Source organism: Lipomyces oligophaga (assembly GCF_038497815.1).
Source record: "Lipomyces oligophaga strain CBS 7107 unplaced genomic scaffold V1516scaffold_3, whole genome shotgun sequence".
NCBI classification, from domain to species: Eukaryota; Fungi; Ascomycota; class Lipomycetes; order Lipomycetales; family Lipomycetaceae; genus Lipomyces; species [Lipomyces] oligophaga.
The window spans coordinates 47,029-67,465 of NW_027117787.1; the positions used below are offsets into that span (position 1 = coordinate 47,029).

General features: G+C 44.2%; 6 protein-coding genes across 6 annotated transcripts; 4 read left to right on the forward strand and 2 right to left on the reverse strand.

Moving 5' to 3' along the window:
- Nucleotides 1-1,031: 1,031 nt before the first annotated feature.
- On the forward strand, nucleotides 1,032-5,935 carry V1516DRAFT_233970 (P-loop containing nucleoside triphosphate hydrolase protein). The gene is made up of 3 exons (XM_066918777.1): nucleotides 1,032-1,405; nucleotides 1,476-2,724; nucleotides 2,777-5,935. Exons 2-3 carry the CDS (start codon nucleotides 1,483-1,485, stop codon nucleotides 5,663-5,665), a joined length of 4,131 nt encoding a protein of 1,376 aa, XP_066777763.1. The 5' UTR covers nucleotides 1,032-1,405; nucleotides 1,476-1,482; the 3' UTR covers nucleotides 5,666-5,935.
- A 1,077-nt stretch (nucleotides 5,936-7,012) lies between these two features.
- On the forward strand, nucleotides 7,013-11,184 carry V1516DRAFT_648637 (P-loop containing nucleoside triphosphate hydrolase protein; the record flags this gene model as incomplete). Its single annotated transcript, XM_066920220.1, has 2 exons — nucleotides 7,013-7,759; nucleotides 7,807-11,184. 2 exons carry the CDS (start codon nucleotides 7,013-7,015, stop codon nucleotides 11,182-11,184), a joined length of 4,125 nt encoding a protein of 1,374 aa, XP_066777764.1.
- A 19-nt stretch (nucleotides 11,185-11,203) lies between these two features.
- Nucleotides 11,204-12,034, reverse strand: V1516DRAFT_690082 (translation initiation factor SUI1; the record flags this gene model as incomplete). Its single annotated transcript, XM_066923830.1, has 3 exons — nucleotides 11,204-11,849; nucleotides 11,915-11,959; nucleotides 12,017-12,034. The coding sequence occupies 3 exons, from the start codon at nucleotides 12,032-12,034 to the stop codon at nucleotides 11,313-11,315; spliced, it is 600 nt and encodes a 199-aa protein (XP_066777765.1). The 3' UTR covers nucleotides 11,204-11,312.
- A 3,208-nt stretch (nucleotides 12,035-15,242) lies between these two features.
- V1516DRAFT_672281 (FAD-binding domain-containing protein) lies at nucleotides 15,243-17,297 on the forward strand. Its single transcript, XM_066921716.1, has one exon. It carries the CDS (start codon nucleotides 15,344-15,346, stop codon nucleotides 16,856-16,858), a length of 1,515 nt encoding a protein of 504 aa, XP_066777766.1. The 5' UTR covers nucleotides 15,243-15,343; the 3' UTR covers nucleotides 16,859-17,297.
- A 734-nt stretch (nucleotides 17,298-18,031) lies between these two features.
- Nucleotides 18,032-18,891, forward strand: V1516DRAFT_672282 (uncharacterized protein). The gene is made up of 2 exons (XM_066921717.1): nucleotides 18,032-18,097; nucleotides 18,150-18,891. Exons 1-2 carry the CDS (start codon nucleotides 18,067-18,069, stop codon nucleotides 18,824-18,826), a joined length of 708 nt encoding a protein of 235 aa, XP_066777767.1. The 5' UTR covers nucleotides 18,032-18,066; the 3' UTR covers nucleotides 18,827-18,891.
- On the reverse strand, nucleotides 18,809-20,322 carry V1516DRAFT_672284 (P-loop containing nucleoside triphosphate hydrolase protein). Its single transcript, XM_066921718.1, has one exon. It carries the CDS (start codon nucleotides 20,271-20,273, stop codon nucleotides 18,876-18,878), a length of 1,398 nt encoding a protein of 465 aa, XP_066777768.1. The 5' UTR covers nucleotides 20,274-20,322; the 3' UTR covers nucleotides 18,809-18,875.
- Nucleotides 20,323-20,437: the final 115 nt, after the last annotated feature.

Consider the following 20,437-nt stretch of genomic DNA (forward strand, 5'->3'; position numbering starts at 1 on the left):
CTGTGCACTCACTCCTAGTTCGGCTAAATATCCACAATCCCCTGAACAACTGACCGCATACGTTCAGTGGGCTGGACGAAGAAATCACTTGTTTAGGACACTCTCCTTTTGCTACATTTGATGTCTCTCAAATTTGCTCTATCTTGCTTCCGATCGATCTAAAATTTCCTGAGGTTTGCGGCAAAGTCAAAGACATAGAGTCAATCAGCGACATTCGAGAGTGCTCACATCCATCTATCCAAATGAGTTCCGCTATACCTTCATGCAAAGACCTAACCTCTCACTTGCATTGCAGCACTGGAGTTGCGGATTGGAGCTTCGTGTGGCGTTGGGAAATGGCACATCGCCACCTGATATGTCCTCAAACAAGCAATAGGGCAAGCACCAATACACCGCATAGATCTGCCGCCGCAGGCATCTCTTCAGCCATTGAGCTGCCCGCAAAAAGATTAGCCAAATACTTGCCTGGCGGAACTACAACAAGGCCAAGAGCCTCAAATTTATTCTGTATGACGCCTCATTCGATGCCGCCCCTGGTAAACCAACAACTGGCGCCGGAGTTTGAAGGAATCTGTCACCGAACGGCAATGATCGCCAACAGACAACTTCATTGGCTTTCACGCACCCAACTGTTTGCCTCTTTCTCCTAGGCCGATTTTGCCCACTGGCGTACCTATTTGAGAAAAGGGTGACAGAGTCGCAACTTACTCGCACATATGCCAACTATTATGCCCTGACTGAGAAATCATCGATTTCTGATTCGACATAAGCTCTCGTAATTCAACTTTCATAGACATCGATACCCGTTCATTTTTAGCCGAATATCAACGAACTGGATGATACCTGCACTGGTCTTATCTCTAGCTTCCAAATTTCTTGCTCCGTGAGAGATATCGCATTCTTAACGGAGCGCGATAATGAGCGTCCTGTTCCTGGGGAAGGAATCCAGCAAGAGGATTCTGTATCCACATTCGGATTAGTGCGGCGCACATTTGAACCGGTTTGTTTTCATGACTCTCTACCAGTGTAACCGAGACTCGCAATCTTGTACTCTCCGGTTTCGCCTCTCCGGCAATTAATCTCACTGGTTCACTAACTGGGGGACTGGCTTTCGATTTTGGGAATAGCGCGTTTATCTTAGTGAGAGCTCCCTGTGTGCTCGGTCCATCTACGACTATCCCCGAGCTGAATGAGACTTTTGATAAGCCTTCATTCAATATCCGAGAGAGGAACCTACTTCCTGGACAGAGCCTGTCTGATACATATGTATACTTCATCGCCTGTTTCCCATTTAATAAACCAATCTTCTACTTTTCTATTATTCGATAGACTTGTATCCAGTTCCGCCATCGATTTTCTCCTGCGCGAGTGAGAGTATTTCAGCGCTGAAGTATCTGTCTGGTATGTGAGTTTAGTTTTGAGATGAGATTCTCTTGCAATGTATTTCCGCGACCGGTTTTGCTAACATTACCCAGCACAAGCATGACTGAGAAATACGAGCAGGCCACTGAGAAGAGCCCTCTTACGGGCGATACTTCGGATGTTGCTGAGGGCTCTATATCTTCGCGTTCTCCTTCGTCGAAAGGGTCTTTCTTTGACCGCTTCCGATTTTCATCGTCCAGCTCAAAAGCCGGTTCAATTAAGTCTTATGCCTCACTCGAACCTGTCGATGAGTTTGCATGCTTGCCGGAAGATGAAGCTAAGATTCTTCGGGACCAGGTCGAAGTTCCTGCCAGCCCAGCTTCGTACTTTACTCTATATCGTTACGCCAATTCTTATGACCAGTTCATCCTGCTCCTAGGTCTTGCTAGTGCCATGCTTGAAGGTGCTCTCAAACCAATCATGGCTATTTTGTTCGGTCGTGTTACAGATGTCTTAACTGGCTATGACCCCAGTGTCATGTATTACTACAATTCTACTTCGTCTTATAACACATCATATATCGATACATCTTATTACAATGCTACATATTACAATGAGACGTTTTCTCGCTATATGCCTTACGACCCTCGATATACTGCCGAACCAGTTTCTGCTGATGAATACTATAGAGCTATTCGAAATCTTGCTCTATATCTAGTTTATATCGGTATTGGCGATATTGTTTTGTCTCATTTGAAGACATACATCTTTATCGACAGAGGTGAAGTTCTTGCAGCTCGTATTCGCGAGCACTATCTTGCAGCTACTCTCCGGCAAAATATTGGCTATTTTGACAAGCTTGGTTCTGGTGAAATTACATCGCGAATCACTGCTGATACTGTTCTTGTTCAAGAAGCGATTTCTGAGAAAGTTGCATTCATTGTTGCAAATTCTACAACTTTTGTCGTTGCTTTAATTGTTGCTTTTACTCAAAGTTACATCCTCACGTTTATTATGTTGTCTGTTCTGATTGGTATTATTCTTTCTACTGGTGCAGCTACGGTTTATATGGTAAAATATCAGCAGAAGGCTCAAGATGGCTATGCTGTAGGGGGCACTTTGGCCGAGGAGGTTATTGGTAGTGTTCGTACTGTTCAGGCATTTGGTATCCAAGACGTTATGTCCACTGCTTATGATAATTTTTTGAAGGTTTCAGAATATTGGTCAATCTGGGCTGGTATTGCTGTTGGTCTCATGAACGGAACTATGTATCTCTGCTCGTTCTCTACTGATGCTATGGCTTACTGGCAAGGAATCCGATTTTTTGTTGAAGGCTATTTCCCGGTTGGATCTATTATTACGGTATGTTATAGAGATAATTCGTTGCAGTTCTGGTTTCTAACGATTTGTAAAGATTATTTTTGCTGTTTTCCAGGGCGCATATGCTTTTGCGATCATTTCTCCTTATCTGTCTGCTTTGACGTCTGGTATTGCTGCGGGTACTAAGATTTTTGCTACTATCGATCGTCCTTCTGCTATTGATTCATCAGATGAGTCCGGTGAAAAACTTCCCGATTTAAATGGCCATATCGAATTGAAAAACATCAAGTTTATTTACCCTTCACGTCCAAATGTCACTATTTTGAATGAATTTAGTTTGGACATTCCTGCAGGCAAGACTGTCGCTCTTGTTGGTGCTTCTGGATCTGGAAAATCTACCATCATTGGTCTGATTGAACGATTTTACAATCCTATTTTTGGCGATGTTTTTCTAGATGGTCACAATATCAAATCCCTCAATATTAAGTGGCTCCGACAGAATATTGCTCTTGTCCAGCAGGAGCCTACTTTGTTCGCTTGTTCGATCTTTGAGAATATTGCATATGGATTGATCGGTACGCCTTTTGAATATGCTGCACATGAGGAAAAGAAATCTCTCATCATCGAAGCTTGTAAGCAAGCAAACGCTTGGGATTTCATCAATTCTTTCCCTGAAGGCCTTGATACTAGTGTCGGTGAACGGGGGTTCTTAATGTCTGGTGGTCAGAAGCAGCGTATTGCTATTGCTCGTGCTATCGTTGGTAACCCCAAGATTTTACTTCTCGATGAGGCTACTTCTGCTCTTGATACAAAGTCGGAGGGAGTTGTACAGGAAGCTCTAGACCGTGCATCCAAAAACCGAACTACCATTGTCATTGCACATCGCTTATCAACTGTTAAAGATGCAGATTGTATTGTTGTTATGCGACGAGGACAGATAATGGAGATGGGTAACCACAGCGAACTTCTCGCTGCTGGTGGCGAGTATCATGAGCTAGTCAAGGCTCAGCAGATTGAATCGCTCAAAGAAAAGCAGAAAGCTCAGATCGAAAACGAGGAAAAGGTCGCTGCTGCTGCGGAGGAAGATGGTGTACAGCTCACTACTTTCCCCACTAACCAGAATCAATTGGAACCTAGCAAAACTCGGATGACAGTTGGAGGTGTCTCTGTCATTGAAGGAGGTGCTATGTTTGATATGGAGGAGCAACGTGAGCCCACATTTTTTGAAGCATTCAAATTCATTTATGAACTTTCTAGACCTGAGTTATTTTGGAATGTTACTGGAATCATTGCTTGTTTTTTCAACGGCATGGGATATCCCGCTCTTGGTTTATTGTGGGGAGCAAATCTTCAGGCTATTAGTGAAATCTACGACCTCTGGGAATTGAAACGAATTGTTCAGCGCAATGCGGGATTTTTGTTTATGCTTGCCTGCTCTCTCGGTATTTCCAACACGATTTCAGGTTCTACTTTTGGATACTCGTCTGCGAAGTTAATTCGACGAATTCGCTACCGCTCTTTCCGCCAGATGCTTCGTCAAGATATTTCATTTTTTGATAGAGATGAGAACACTGTAGGTTCTCTGACAGGTACTCTTTCTATTGATGCTCAGTCTGTGGAAGGACTTGGCGGCATTACACTCGGAAAGATTGTGGATGCACTTATGACTGTTGTTGGTTCGTGTATTGTGTCAATTGCGTTGGCCTACAAGTTTGGATTGGTCATGACTGCCTCTGTTCCCGTCTTGTTGGGTAGCGGCTTCTATCGATTTTACTTGCTTGCCAAATTTGAAGCAAATGCTAAGAAGGAGAATTCTCGTACATCCACATTTGCTTGTGAAGCGACTTCCTCTATTCGTACGGTTGTTGCGCTCACACGTGAATCAGATGTTTGGGAAATTTATCACTCTTCTTTGAACGAAATGGTTGTTCGCAACCGCCCTTCATCGCTCAAGTCTGGGTTTTTCTATGGTCTTTGCCAGGGATCGATTTTTTTCATTATGGCACTTGGAACATGGTACGGAGGACAGCTTCTTGGGACTGGTGAATACAGCTTGTTCCAGTTCTATCTCGTTTTTATGTCGATTGTATTTGGTGCAGAATCTGCAGGAGTAGTGTTTTCTTTTGCTCCAGATATGGGTAAGGCAATTCAAGCGTCAAAGAATATCAAGACACTGCTTGAGTGTAAACCAGTTGTGGATGTCTGGTCCCCCGAAGGTGATATTGTGCCTGAAGCGGTTGAGGGAAATATTGATTTTAAGAATGTTCACTTCCGTTATCCTACTCGACCAGAAGTTCCTATTTTGCGAGGACTTGATTTGAGTGTAAAAGCAGGCCAATACGTTGCGCTTGTCGGCGCATCGGGATGTGGAAAGTCGACTACAATCGCTCTGATTGAGGAGTTTTACCGGCCGACTTCTGGACAGATCTGTCTGGATGGCAAGGATATTACTGAATTCAACATTGCGGCATACAGAGAAAAGATCGCTCTTGTATCACAAGAACCTACGCTTTATGCGGGAAGCATCCGACATAATGTTTCACTTGGTAGTCCGAAGGAGGTTAGTGAGGAGCAGATTGTGGCAGCCTGCCGTTCGGCAAACATCCATGACTTCATAATGTCTTTGCCAGATGGATACGAAACGATGGTTGGATCGAAGGGTGCATTACTCTCGGGAGGTCAAAAGCAGCGAATTGCAATTGCTCGCGCACTTGTTCGAGAACCCAAGGTTTTATTGTTGGATGAGGCTACTTCTGCGCTTGACTCGGAGAGTGAGAAGGTTGTGCAAGCTGCACTTGACGCAGCTGCAAAGGGACGTACGACGATCGCTATTGCCCATCGACTAAGTACGATTCAAAATGCGGATGTTATTTTCGTATTTGAAGCGGGCAAAGTGATTGAGAAGGGAACACATCAGGAACTGTTGGCTAAGAATGGCCGATACAGTGAGCTGGTAAAGCTGCAGGCGTTGGAAGGGCAGTAATTCTGCCGTTTTCATCGACTAATATCTGAGCGAAAACAATGCGCATTATTTCTTTTTAGACTTTTTATATTCAGTTATCAATCACTTAGCACTCATTTGGTTTTTATTTTTCATTCACTTTCTTTTTTTCTTTTTCAAGAACACTGAGTTTGTCATCGAAGCACACACTCGCTTTCAGTGGTTTACACAACATTTTTTTTCTGGAGTTTAAGTTTTACATTCTGCCATCTGTACAGTCAATCATCGAGTAGGAAGGAAACGAATCAGGGGAGCGCAGGCGAAGAAATAGAGTTATAATTTGTATGAACGTATATGTTATCATGCAATAAGAAATCTGATTTTAGTTAAGCTGTTTCGACAGCTAGTAAAGACATCTTTATCCATGCTGGACTAAGTCCGGGACAATAAGACGGTGAATGAGTAACAAGAACCTGTCATATAAACCCCGGGAAACGATAACCACCGGGCAAGGTTCAGAGCGGAGGTGAAGTAGCAGGAGATCGCTCGGGTTCTGAACCGGAGATAACTGGTCCTGAAAGAATGGCTTATAGACGAGTCATCAGTAAAAGGCATGGAACAATTTTTGTCAGATACGGTGACTGTCTGCTGCTCAGTCACCTACAATACACCAGGACTATAGCAACTAGGAACAAACTACGTACAAATTATTTTCTCCCTGAAAGCACAAACGCATGCCTTTTCTACACCAGAATTCGCGGCCTTGCTAGTGGTCCGGCTGAGAACACGACTGGAAGTGTAATCGCCGTCGGGCTTGGCTTTTCCTGTTTGGGCCTGTCCCAGCGAGCCTCGTTCTTATCAGCCAACCTAGTATACTGTTATCGGGTGCCACGTTCCACAGTGGATGTTAGTCGTTTTGCCTCCGGAATATATTGGCAAGGAACTGAAAGCTGGATTAATGTGTGGTCTAAAGTATTATTGCTATAGCGAGTTCGTGTTTGTGCCATCGTAGATTTGTGGAGGCAGGGTCTATGTTCAACAAGATAACATGGCCATAGTAGTAATGTCTGCTATCTCAGTTAGCTCCACCATCTGCAGTCGACAAACTAATCTCCAGATAATTAAATCAGCAAAATACCGAAACCAATAGAACGTACTAATCAAGAAACATCCGCATTTAATTAACAGTAACCCTCCTCCGCTGTTACCAGGCAGGACCGCAGCCACCGCCTTCACAGTCATCGCCTCCCATCTCACATCTCTGGCTCCGGCCATCAATATCTCTGAAGTTCTCTTCGTTTTACCGTCTTTAGTCTTTCTTCTCACATTCACGCTCCCTCTCACACTCCGCCCGCATCTCAAGTCCTGTCCATTGCTCCTTCAGTAGTCATGGCTTCAGAGGAGACAGCGAAGGCTCCGCCTACGCAGAATACCCCTCTGATCGGCAACGAGCAAACCTCTGTCACTACCGTCGATGTACAAGATGAATATTCGTTCTTGCCGGCAGCTGACGCTGCCATACTTCGAAAGCAGGTCCAGATCCCGGACATCAACGCGTCATTCTTTTCCATGTTTCGATATGTGACCACTTATGATTCTGTACTCTTGACGATCGCTTTTGCTGCTGGTATTCTTGAAGGATGTGCGAAACCTGCTATGACCCTCGTCTTTGGCCAACTCTCGCAAGTCTTCACAAACTACTTCCGATACAATCCCTATGATAATCAGATCTTTTTTAATGGAACATATACCGATATGTTTTTCAATGGTACCTATTTCAATGGAACATTCTATAACGGTACAGAATCATGGACTCCCTACAACAGCACCGAATACGGTTTTGACTATTACAAGGATTTCATGGAAAATTATATCTCGCCCGAGGAGTTCCAGCGGACCGTGAACTATTACGTGCTATATTTCGTTTATCTCGCTATTGCTGATGTTGTGTTGTCGTACATTATGATGTCTATTTTCATCGACCGCGGCGAAATCCTATCTTCCCGTATTCGCGAAAATTATCTGAAATCTACTCTCAAGCAGAACATTGCTTATTTTGATCGTTTGGGCTCTGGTGAGGTCACTACTCGTATTTCCTCAGATACTCTTCTCATTCAGGATGCTATTTCAGAAAAGGTAATTTTTTGTATGCCGTCAATTTAGAAAACTTCTAACTAAATTAGGTCGGATTCATCGTTTCGAATGTTAGCACTTTCTTCTTCTCTTTCGCTCTTGGCTTTGTCCGTGGCTACAAGTTGACTTTTATCATGGTCTCTGTCGCAGTTTTCATTCTTCTGACCTTTTTCTTATCGTCTGGTAGAATGACAAAGTATTACAAGCTTGCTCTCGGCGGTGTTTCTACTGGTGGTACGCTTGCTGAAGAAGTCCTTGCCAGCGTGCGAAACGTCCAGGCTTTCAGCATGCAGGACCGTCTTTCTCTTAAATACGACAAATTTCTGGCTTACTCTGAAAAGTATGCCGTCAAAGCTGGTCTTGCTGCTGGTGTCATGACTGGTACCATGTGGCTCGGTGTCTTTTCCAACGATTCGTTAGCCTTCTGGCAGGGTTCCCATTTCCTTGCGAGAGATGAGCTTTCCGTCGCTTCTGTGATTACCATTCTGATGGCTATGGTTCAGGGAACATATGCAATTGCGAATATTTCTCCTCATGTTCGAAGCATCACTAACGGAACAGCCGCAGCTTCCAAGATTTTCCAGACCATAGATCGTGTGTCGAGTATTGATTCAAGTCTCGAGACCGGTACACGTCTCGAGAATGTCAACGGTGACATTGAGCTCCGTGATGTTCGTTTTATCTATCCGTCTCGTCCGAACGTTACTGTTCTCGATCATTATAATCTCAAGATCAAAGCTGGCTCGACAGTTGCGCTTGTTGGTGCCTCTGGTTCAGGAAAGTCGACTATTGTTGGTTTGCTGGAACGCTTTTATCCTACTCTTGCTGGAGAAGTTTTACTCGACGGTCATAATATCGAGTCGCTCAACCTGACTTGGTTGAGATCTCAGATTGCTCTAGTCTCTCAGGAGCCAACATTATTTGCTTGCTCAGTGTATGAAAATATTATTCAAGGTTTGATTGGAAGCAAATATGAAGATGTTTCGGACATTGAGAAGCGAGCCCTGGTCATCGAGGCTTGTAAGCAGGCCAATGCACTTGATTTCATCAACACTCTCCCTAATGGTCTTGACACGGATGTTGGAGAGCGTGGATTCTTAATGTCTGGTGGTCAGAAGCAGCGTATTGCTATTGCCCGTGCTATCGTTGGTAACCCTAAGATTCTACTTCTCGATGAAGCAACTTCTGCTTTGGATACGAAATCTGAGGGCATTGTCCAGGAAGCCTTGGATAGAGCGTCTAAGAATAGAACTACTATCGTTATTGCACATCGTTTATCCACTATCAAAGATGCTAACTGCATTGTTGTTATGCAAAAGGGCAAAATTCTCGAGATGGGAACTCATAATGAACTTCTGGAGAAGCAAGGCCCCTATTTTGAGCTTGTCAAGGCGCAAAAGATTAATCAACAAAAGGAGGAAATGATTGCCGAACTCAAAAATCGTACGCATCATACAGCGGAGTCTTCTGCTACTTCTGAAACTGCTAGTTCGTCGTCTGCATCGATTGATGAGAAGGAAGTCGAAGAAAAGGATGCAGTGGTTGTTAGTGAAAAAGAGCATTTGCTGAAACTGCACAAGACCAAGACTGGTAAATCTGTTTCCAGCATGCAACTTGGTGAAATTGTGGATGACGAAGTCGAAAAGGATTATTCGTTTGGCGAGACAGTAGGATTCATTCTTGATCTTGCGAGGCCAGAAGTAAAATATAATCTTGCGGGTGCGTTCTTCTCAGGAATCCTTGGACTTAGTTATCCTTCGTTGGGATTATTTTACGGACGATGTCTTGAGGCCTTCCGATCATATCCCCAGGATCGAGAATTTATGCTTCATGAAGTCTCAATTTTCGCGGGATTGTTCTTTATGATTGCTGTTGTGTCATTTATCTCCTCCATTGCCTCTTTGAGCTTATTTGCATTTACCGGCCAGAAACTGGTTCGTCGGATTCGATTTTTGTCACTCCGCCAGATCCTTCGTATGGACATTTCCTTTTTTGATCGAGATGAAAATACAACTGGTGCACTGACAGCTACGCTCTCGAGAGATGCTCAGGCTATTGATGGACTTTCCGGTACTACACTTGGTCAATTATTGTCATCCGTAATGATTATTGCTTCGTCGATTCCTCTTTCGATCATAATTTCATGGAACTTTGGATTGGTTATTTCTGCAACTGTGCCGATTATGTTGTGCGCTGGTTTCTACCGATTTTATATTCTTGCGCAATTCAATCGACGCGCACATGCTTCTCATTTGAGTTCTGCTCAGTTTGCGTGCGAAGCCGCATCGTCTATTCGTACAGTTGCGACGCTGACAAGAGAGAAAGAGATTTTGGATCATTATCATGTTGAACTTGATGCATTAATCAAGCAGAACCGTCCTGCTACACATTATTCTGCATTTTTGTTTGGTATTGCGCAAGGTCTGGTTTACTTCATTCTTGCTCTTGCTTTTTGGTATGGATCTAGATTTTTGAGACTGAGGGAGTACACATTGTTCCAGTTTTACGTGACATTGATGGCCGTCGTTTTTGGAGCTCAATCTGCTGGCATCATGTTTTCGTATGCATCCGACATGGGCCGTGCGTATCAAGCGACAAAGAATATTAAGCGTCTATTGGAAACAAAGCCGGTTGTTGACGCATGGAGTCAAGAAGGAGAAGAGCTCGATGTATCTGAAGTTAAGGGCCAAGTTGAGTTCAAGAATGTTCATTTCCGCTATCCTACCCGACCGCAGGTTCCTGTCTTGCGTGGTCTTAATTTGACTATTAAGCCTGGCCAATTTGTTGCCTTGGTAGGATCGTCGGGCTGCGGAAAATCGACGACGATTGGTTTAATGGAGCGGTTTTACCAGCCGCTCTCTGGCCAGGTCTTGCTTGATGGTAAGGACATTTCCAAGCTGAATATCAATGAGTACCGGAAATACATCGCGCTTGTTTCGCAGGAGCCCACGCTCTACGATGGAACAGTGAGGGAGAATATTGAACTAGGATCAACAGTTCCAGTTACGGAGGAGCAAATTCATGCTGTGTGCAAGCAGGCGAATATCCATGACTTTATTATGTCACTTCCAGACGGATATGAGACGACTGTCGGGTCTAAGGGTTCATTACTTTCAGGCGGTCAGAAGCAGCGAGTTGCGATTGCGCGAGCATTGATTCGGGAGCCCACGATTTTGCTTTTGGATGAAGCTACTTCGGCACTTGACTCGGAGAGCGAGAAAGTTGTGCAGGCTGCACTGGACGCAGCTGCAAAAGGACGGACTACGATTTCGATTGCACATCGATTGAGCACGATTCAAAAGGCAGACGTCATTTTTGTTTTTGAAAATGGAAAGATTTTGGAGGCAGGTACACATCAGGAATTACTGGCGAACCGGTCAAAGTATTATGAGCTTGTTCAGATGCAGGCTCTAGAAGCCACCAATTAGTTTTGTTTTTGTTTATTTTTTGTATATGGCCACATTCATTCTTGCGGAAGGTAGATTACATACAAGGGGAAGAGAAAGTCATTCATTAGATAGAAATAGAAATACACATGAAGTTTTAGAATTGTTGATCATTGTGGAGGTGGTAAAGGCGGCTGGGCTTTCTTTTTTGGTTTATCTTCAGTTCGCTCGACTTTGACGCCGTCAAGCCCAGACTCTTCGAGGAGAGTATGCAAATAAGCTTCGACATCGTCGCCAACATCACCCTGTATGACGATTTCATCCTTCCCTTCAGCGTTCTTCGTGACGGACGCTCCTGTTGCAAACTTCGATGCAAAGGTTTTTGCGAGCTTTTTGGGTTCAGCAATGCCAGAAAACACTTCCAGACCAGAGATGGCGATTACCGATTTACGTTTTGATCGCTCCACACGCTTGACAGTCACTTTCGAAGCAAGCTTTTTCTTTAGCTCTTTCTCGGATTTGGCTGCATCTTTTGCCTGCTTTTTGGCGATCTCCCGCTCTACTTTTTCTTGCGCTTCCAATGACAATGATGTGGTTGCAATCTTCGAGAGTTGAGCATCCTCCGAATACAAAGTTTCATACAACGATTCATGGGTCGATTTCAGCCAATCCTTACATTTCGCTAGTGATCCGCCAAATTCACAATACTAAGTAGGTGTTAGGAGTCTCTTGTCTATACGCTTTTAGGGCAATAGAGATATATTCGACATACTTCTGGGGGGAACGTGCAGATACCGCAGTACAACACTTCCACAGCCTATTATGAGTTAGCTTGCATATTGACTAAAATACATAGACAGTAGAAAAACTGAACCTTTCTTTCTTCAGCCATTACGGTAGTGCAATAGTTACTAGAAAATCCGTTCTTTGCTTGATCTGAATATTGGCATTAGATATGAAATATTAAATGCAGTCAGAGTCGCATGCGTAAGGGTCTCAAACCATATTTGTGATTAATAAGGTGTTTGTGTATATTGTGAGATATCTGCGATCTCGATGTACAAGGGCCTCCTGTAAGTAATTGGTAGACTGTGATCACACAACCAAGTTAGGGCAGATTCCTCAGGCAACAGATCACTTAGAAACTACGACATAATTTACTACGTGATTGTAGAACGCTAAGAGCACTATGAATTTCTTTTGGTTAATTTAAGTGCTTTGTAGGTTAGTTTCGTGCGATACTAGGCAGGTGAGACTGCGCTTCTACCGACAGATTTCAAAGGAACTACCGCTCAGAAGACTTTGTATCTGAATGCTGCTGGTGGCGTGTTTAGAGATCTCTGTTCGATGATATTGCATCTTCTTACACATAGTTCTTTCTGTGTCTGACCTTGACCCGCCACGTTTTGTATTATAATAAGATAGGCAGAGGGTCGAGGTCAGTATGGCTGGATTGTAATGCTAAGCAGAGCAAATGCACGACTCAACAAAGGTGGATAGGCCGATCGTGAATAATGAGAACCAACAGGCAGGATACAAAGGGACAGGAACAGGAAGCCAAGTAGAAATTCTAGAAGAGCAAGGAAACGCAGAGAACGAACAAACGAACGAACATAGGAATGCAGTAATCCAAAGAACACGAATTAATAGCAGTCGAAAGAAATGCTGATGCAGAAAACAGGTGCTCACTCGGTGTTCAATTAGTCAGAAAGAACGAGATCATAAGTGGACCTGCTTGCCACCAGTGATCTCTCTGAGGCGCGCATTGCTGTTGATGCATGATTTTGAAGGTGGCATGCTTTTTAGCGGGTGTTGGGCCATGATCTCCTGTTCTATTCTCTTTCAGGTGGAGGTGGAGTGTCGTCTGTGGGCTGTGAAATACAGCCGTGTCTACGAATTCCTGGTGGCGGATACCGTGTTGTAAGCTGGTTCAAGTAGTCGAGTTCGTCAGGTTCAATCGAACCACAGAACGAAATAGGACCAGTAGAGGGACCATGATGCTGCACTAGCAGCATCATATCCGATCCAACCAAGGAGGCATCGTCCTGTCTACGGAATGAATGGAATATCTTATCTATGGCAATATAAATACCAGCACCATTAGTAGCAACCATATGTAGTAGTAATAGCTACCGAAATCTCAATAATATTAATAGTGCTAAAAAAAATAGAAAAATAGAAAAATCTTCGAATTAGGAAATAAAATGCAGACTCAACTGCCAGACGGATCCGCCATGTTCCAGAATGTACGCAGAAAGCGGCCAAGCAAAAGTCAAAACAAAATAGAACGATAACGATTAGCACGAGATAGCAAGAGCAAATTAGTCTTACTCTTATTAAGCGAAAGACTCGGTTTGCTCGCATCGGTTCGGTTCAGCGCCTCTCCACCGGCGGTTCCGTCATCCATAGCCATAATGCCAATAAGGGGTTATTAGCAGATCTGCAGACAGGCAGCTATGGTAAGCAGCTAGTCCAGCCTGGGGTAAATAATATTTTCAGATAGAGTAAAGAATAATCAATGGAAACCTTCATCCATATGTCCCACGGGTATTTTAACAAAACATAACATTTAGACCACCTATTCAAGAGAATTTCAAAAAGTGATTCAAATTCCCATCAAATCACCAAATAGAACAGACCAGAATGTATACTAAGCACTTTATGTCCGATCATCCAGCCAGACCAACAAAAAAAAAACAACAGCCCATAAGAAGGCCGATCCGCGTGCTTCACGACCGGATATCAGAGACATTATATACCCAGACAGCCGGCAGGTCAGCAACGTGCCGCGATTAGATCAATCACGATAAGATTAGCCGAACATGGGCAGCTTGAGGAGAACCATGGGACCTGAGTGGATAGGCGGAGAACAGGTCTAGACCTGTCGAGCGTGCGGACGAGTGTCCATTCACTGGCATGCCAAACAAATGAACAGTGGATGGTGCGCGCAGAACGCACAGCACGCGACTAGAGACTGCTATTATCTAGGTTTATCGAGTCTTCGGCCATTGTGTGTACTAGCTGCACGCGACCTGGGGTAGCAAGCAACCGCGCGCTTGGCCGGCCGTCAGGAGAGATTCGATCGTTGTCTAGATGGATCTTTCGCAATCCTCTGGTGATCTGGATCAGAGGCCAGACGATCCATACCAATAGCAAACGGTGATAGCTAGACCTTATCTAATTTACCAATGGAATTTACACTCGTCTATTAGTCGGTCGCATTGTTCTAAATCAAACAAATGTTGATTCGAATGTCCAAATGTATGCATCTGCATCTATATCCACAGCAATATCCACAGCAATATGCGCGTAGAGCAGCTCCTTCCACTTTTACATAATCCTCGGAAATCAAAATCTGATTATCGGCGCACCCGATCAATAGACCAGGGTTGGGTGTTCCCAAGATAGAACATATCAAACCGAACCGGCCGGGTGGCAGCGGCTTGTGTATGCGCGCAAGTTCAATTGCTATCAGTTGCCTAAAACGGAAATTAGATCATATCTGATTAGTGTTGTATCACCTGCCTATTCAGTCTCGTCTTCTACATAGATCTGCTGTCTAATGATTTCGTTCGACGATCTTTCGTCCAATTCCTTCATAATTATCATGCAGACAACAACAGCACATTGCTACAGTATAGCCAGCATTGCCAGCTTGCCGATAACTCCTCCTCCCGAAACCTGCCCCAGTCGCGTTCATTCCGCGGAAGCGCCTGTCGCCCAGAGTTTGCTCTGTGGCTATTTCTTTAACCGTCCTGCTTACTACTTCTCTTACAAAATCCTAGAAAAGACCAGACGTCCAGACAATTTCCACGTGTCTCTTCGTGGCGTGCTCGCTGCCCCTTCGCTCCTCCGTCCTCCCGCTAGCAAGCTATCAGCCACAAGCCCCTTCTCGCCCATCCGCTCACTTGAACCGGTTCCATTCTGCGATTATTCAGCCCGCGTCCAGACCGTCGTCGACCAAGCTCGCCCAATCGCAAACGCACCCACCAAACACGCGCCTTGCCAAATCCGGACTAGCGTTCTGGTGCTTATCTGAGCTTGCTTCTGTCTCGCAAGTTGTCGTTCCGCCCTTTATTTACCCTTGAGTGCCCGTCGTTTTGCTCTTCGTCGTCTTTTCTTGCTCTTGTTTTTCGTCAGACGCATTCTGCTTAAAGCTATTTTTTTCTTCTAGTTTTAACATAACAGAGAAATAGCAGCAATGGGTTTCTTCATCGAAAAGATCCCCACCCCTCTTTCCCCCAACCGTGATGGTCCTTTCATCAAGGAGGGAACCGGTTTCTCCCGTATCTTCGTTCCTACGTACAACGCAGTCATCGGATTCATCTTCCTTGCTCTCACCGCCTCTTACTTCTACAACCTTCACTTCAAGAAGGCTCATGGTGAGAAGCAGCCCCTTCTCGGCGCTTCCGCAAAGGCTCCTTCCAAGGCTACCTTGACCTACCGTCGTCTTCGTTCAGTCCTCCTTTACCAGCCCAAGGGTCGTTACTCCGAATCTTATGGCACCATGTCCGTCATTGCTGGATACCTTGGTCTTAACATTCTTTACCTGTTCGTTCACAACTCTACTCGTCACGTAACCATCTTTGGTGACCGTCTTGGACTTCTCGCCGTCGTCAACATGCCCCTTCTTTTCCTCCTTGGTGCTAAGACTGGTCTTTTGGTTCAGTGGACTGGCTGGTCGCATGAGGGATACAACATTCTCCACCGTCACTGTGGTCGTGTTGTTTGCTCTGCTGCCGTTCTCCACGTCTTCTTCTACTCTCTTGCTTGCCCCATTGAGGTTATGGTCCATGTTACCACTATCTTCGTTGCTCTTCTTGCCACCATTGGATTCTTCATTATCTTGATTTCTTCCATTGCTCCTCTCCGTGCTAAGACCTACGAGATGTTCTTGTACCTCCATGTCTACCTCGTTGTTGCTATACTTCCTCTTCTTTACTTCCATTTCGAGCGTGTCCGCCCTTATGTTATTACATCGGCTGTCATCTTTGTCTGGGATCGTATTAACCGTTTCAAGAATGCTCACAACGTTATTGGACGCACCACCATTCTTTCTGGCAACACTGTCAAGCTTTCTCTTGATGTTCACTCCACTGCCCGTGAGATCCACTGGAAGGCTGGTCAGTACGTTTATGTTTCCGTTTCTGAGCTTGCTCGCCAGCAGGCTCATCCTTTCACCATTGCTTCTCCCCCCAACCCCAATTCGCTCGACCTTATCATCCGTGCCCGCAAGGGTTTCTCCAAGTCTCTCTTCCTCTCCGAGGCTTCAGAGCACAAGGTTACCTTCCATGGACCTTATGGATCCCCTCCTTCTTTCGAGGGTGCCGACCGGGTTATCCTCCTTGCTGGTGGTGCTGGTATTTCTTATGCCTACCCCGAGTCTATTGAGCTTGCGTCTGCCACTGGCCACTACGCTGCTTCTAACCCTGAGGTTGACTTCCTCTGGGTTGTTCCTTCCCGTGACTTCGCCTCGTGGGTTGACCTTAAGGAGGACTACAATGTTGATTTCAAGGTCTGGGTTACTGCTGAGCAGGGACGTCCTGATATCAAGAAGTATGTCAAGGACTCTATCATTGCTGCTGGCCCTGGTGCCCGTGTTTGCGTTGGTGTTTGCGGACCTGCTCCTCTTGTTCGTGACTCGCGTAATGCCTGCTCTGAGATGCTCTGGGAAGGCAACAATGTTGCTTTCTACTCTGAGAACTTCGGCTGGTAAACAGTCTTTTGGTTTTGAAAAATTGTTTAACTATTTACTTTATAATGTAGTGTAGGGGTTTTGGGGTTTTCATAATTAGAGGTTCATCTTTTTACAATTCCTTTTTTTTATATTTCATTCTTTGCATTCGTACTGGCATATTTTTACCTTCTTTTTATGATGTTTGGGCTGGTTCAATAAAGTCATTTTCTCTTGTTTCTCTATTTCTCAAAAGGCTTATTGATCAAATATCGTTTATTATTTCTCATTCTATTTTGCTAGAGCAAAGATATTTTTAATTGAGGGGTTTCTTTTTTTTTTTTTGAATGAATGCTCAAGAATGCGATGGATGTGGTTATTTTTGTTTTTATTTGGTATTATGTTGATGTACGAGTGTATGAAAGTATGGATTGCATTAGAGTTTTTGATTTGATTAATGGAATATTTATTGAAACTAAAATTGTAATTATCTCTACATTTTTGGTTAGTGCTTATTCAAAAGTCCTGATTACGTAATCATCATATTCAGCTAAGTAATAAAGCGAGAGTGTTGTTAAATGATACTTATATGATGATGATATCTTACACTGAAGTTAACCGGTGCAGAAGATAAGATAATCTGCAGGTGGCTACGAGGTGATGAAGATAGGATTTCGGTATCTTTATAACATTCAATTGTTTTTAAGTCGGAAGAGCATTCTGAGTTTCATTCATGATGACTTGATTCTACCAATATAACTTGTTGTGTCCGGTCTTCTGTTCATAACGACATTGGCATGTGTGCTTCACTCCAATTGTTATGCACACTGGCTTGTTTTACACTCAAACTTGCTCTTCGCTAGCGATTCGAAGGATAAAACAGCATAGATCTTGATGAGCAAAAACTGGAAAAGGCCATTGAAGGTCCAACCCAATAAATTTTGGAGTAAAGCTTGAAATAGAGTAAAATGACAAGCCTATCGACACGGAACCTGTATAACTCAAAATATAATTGAACAATTTTACTCAGAAGTCATATATGGAACTTGACCATTACAATATTAGTGACATTACTCATTTAAGACTATACTGATTGATAATTGATGATAATGCTGATAAATCGACAAACATGGAAGATTAATATCCACGTGACATGAATCATACCAGACGATACTGTCGATAAGAAACCAAATACTTCAATTTACCATCACAACCCATTGTACGTAATTACCCGCAATTGATAGCACAAAATGTTTACCGGAATCGTGGAAACCATGGGCTGTGAGTACGCCTAGCAATAAGACATTCGTATCACACTAACTAGATCGAACAGCCGTGAAGGAGTTCCTCGAAAACGATCCATCAGATATTGGCGGTTATGGAAGTACAATGGTAATTGAGAATGCATCCGAGATTCTTGGCGATGTGCATTTAGGAGACTCCATAGCTGTAAATGGAGTATGTTTGACGGTGACAGATTTTTCGAGCAACTCGTTCAAAGTCGGTGTCGCTCCTGAGACGCTACGGCGAACAAATCTTGGCGGCCTGAATCCAGGTGACAAAGTGAATCTCGAGCGAGCAGTTGCAGGACATGTTAGGTTTGGTGGTCATTTCGTGCAAGGTCATATTGACACTACCGCGGAGATATTATCGGTGACTCCGGATGGCAACGCAAAGACATTTTGGTTCAAGCCCCGAGATTCTAGTCTGCTTCGGTTCATTGTCGAAAAGGGCTTTATTGCGGTCGATGGCGCAAGTTTAACTGTCATCGATGTCGATGAGGAAGTAAAAATGGGATTTTCAGTAATGCTTATCAGCTACACCCAGGAAAAAATCGTCACCGCCTCGAAAATCGTGGGCGAAACGGTCAATATCGAGGTCGACTTAATGGGTAAACTGCTTGAGAAGCAAGTAACTCGGCAAATCGATAATCAATTGGCCCATGAATTGGATTCTAAGATGCAGTCTATGGTCGAAAAGGCCGTTGCTTCGTATATGAAGAAAAATTAAGAGAAAAGTTGATTTTGTTACTAAATATTATAATAAAAGTAGTACTAGCCTACGATTCTTCCCTGTCCATGTCGTCGCGACGCCGTTTTCCATGAGTTATTCCCTCGCTCTTCTTACCTTTGCGCTTAGCATGTAGAGCCTTCATTTCATTAATAGCTTCTCGCTGGGCTTCGCCGACTCGTTCGCTTAACAGCATCACTGCTTCACGGTCGACGGCATACTCATCTAGTTTTTTACCCAGCACGCCTTCAATCCGAAGATAAAGCTCAAGATCGTACTGAGTGACAAGTGAAATGCTTTTCCCTGCTCGTCCGGCACGCGCTGTACGGCCAACTCGGTGAATGTAGGCCTTGGAATCTGTAGGAATATCGTAGTTAAGCACGACGTCCACGGCAGGAATATCGAGACCTCGAGCAGCAACATCGGTAGCAACCAAAATAGAGCGAGCGCCCGATTTGAACTTCGATAATGCCCCGAGTCGTGCCGACTGGCTCATTTGGCCGTGCAATGGCACAGCTGGGAATCCCAAACTGCGGAGCAGCAGCGCTAGGCGCTCAGTATCGTTGCATGTTCGGGCAAAGATAATAATTGACTGGCCGGCCATCTCATTGACCAGATATACAAGATATGTGTCTTTATGCTTGAAAGGGAAGAAAATGTAACTTTGAAGTAAGGTTTTGACGGTTTCATACTTCGTTGAGACAGCGACTCGTACTGGTGAGGCCAGACTTGCGCGTTGAAGTTTCTCGACTTTCGAAGTCATAGTCGCCGAGAATAAGAGAGTTCGCCGCTCAGTTGGGATGAGTTGTAATAATTTGTCGATGATCGGACCAAAATCCATGTCAAGCAACCGATCCGCTTCGTCCATTACTAGATATTTCAGTCCTTTCAGATTGAAACCTTTGGTGTGTTCCAAATGGTCCATCAATCTTCCTGGGGTTGCTACAATCACATGCGGTCGCTTACTTAAAGCTAGAGCCTGCGACATCATATCCATTCCTCCAACGACCACAGCACACCTTAATCCGATTGGTTCGCCTAGTGCATCGAATTGCTCGCTGATTTGATATGCCAACTCACGGGTCGGTGCTAACACACAAGCGAACAGTGGGCTCGGTTTCTGCCAAAGTGCCTGCAGGATTGGAATTGCAAACGCTGCAGTCTTCCCGCTACCCGTCTGCGCAAGACCAATAACGTCTCGACCTTCCAGCGCTAGTGGAATAGATTGAATTTGTATCGGCGTTGGCTTCGTAAATTTGAGATTTTCGCAGGCTTCGCATATGGGTGCAATCACTCCGAGTTTGGAAAATGTCATTTCTTGGTTGTCAATATTATTTGCATCTTGTTCCGTTGAATCTTGTTCATTATTTGGTTCATTATCCTGTCCTATTATACGCTGCGCCTCTGGCACCGCTCCAGTCTTTATTTTCTTTTCTTTTCGTGCCATTATATCTAGTCAAGACAATATATTTAAATTAAAAAAAGTAGAAGAGATCTGATCAGGTTTTATAAAATATTATTGCTGTAATAACCACATTTGGGAGAAAAAAATCTCCCAAAGACACTCCCAAGCCCAAAAATTAAAGAAATTTCTTCATCAAAACCTTCTCA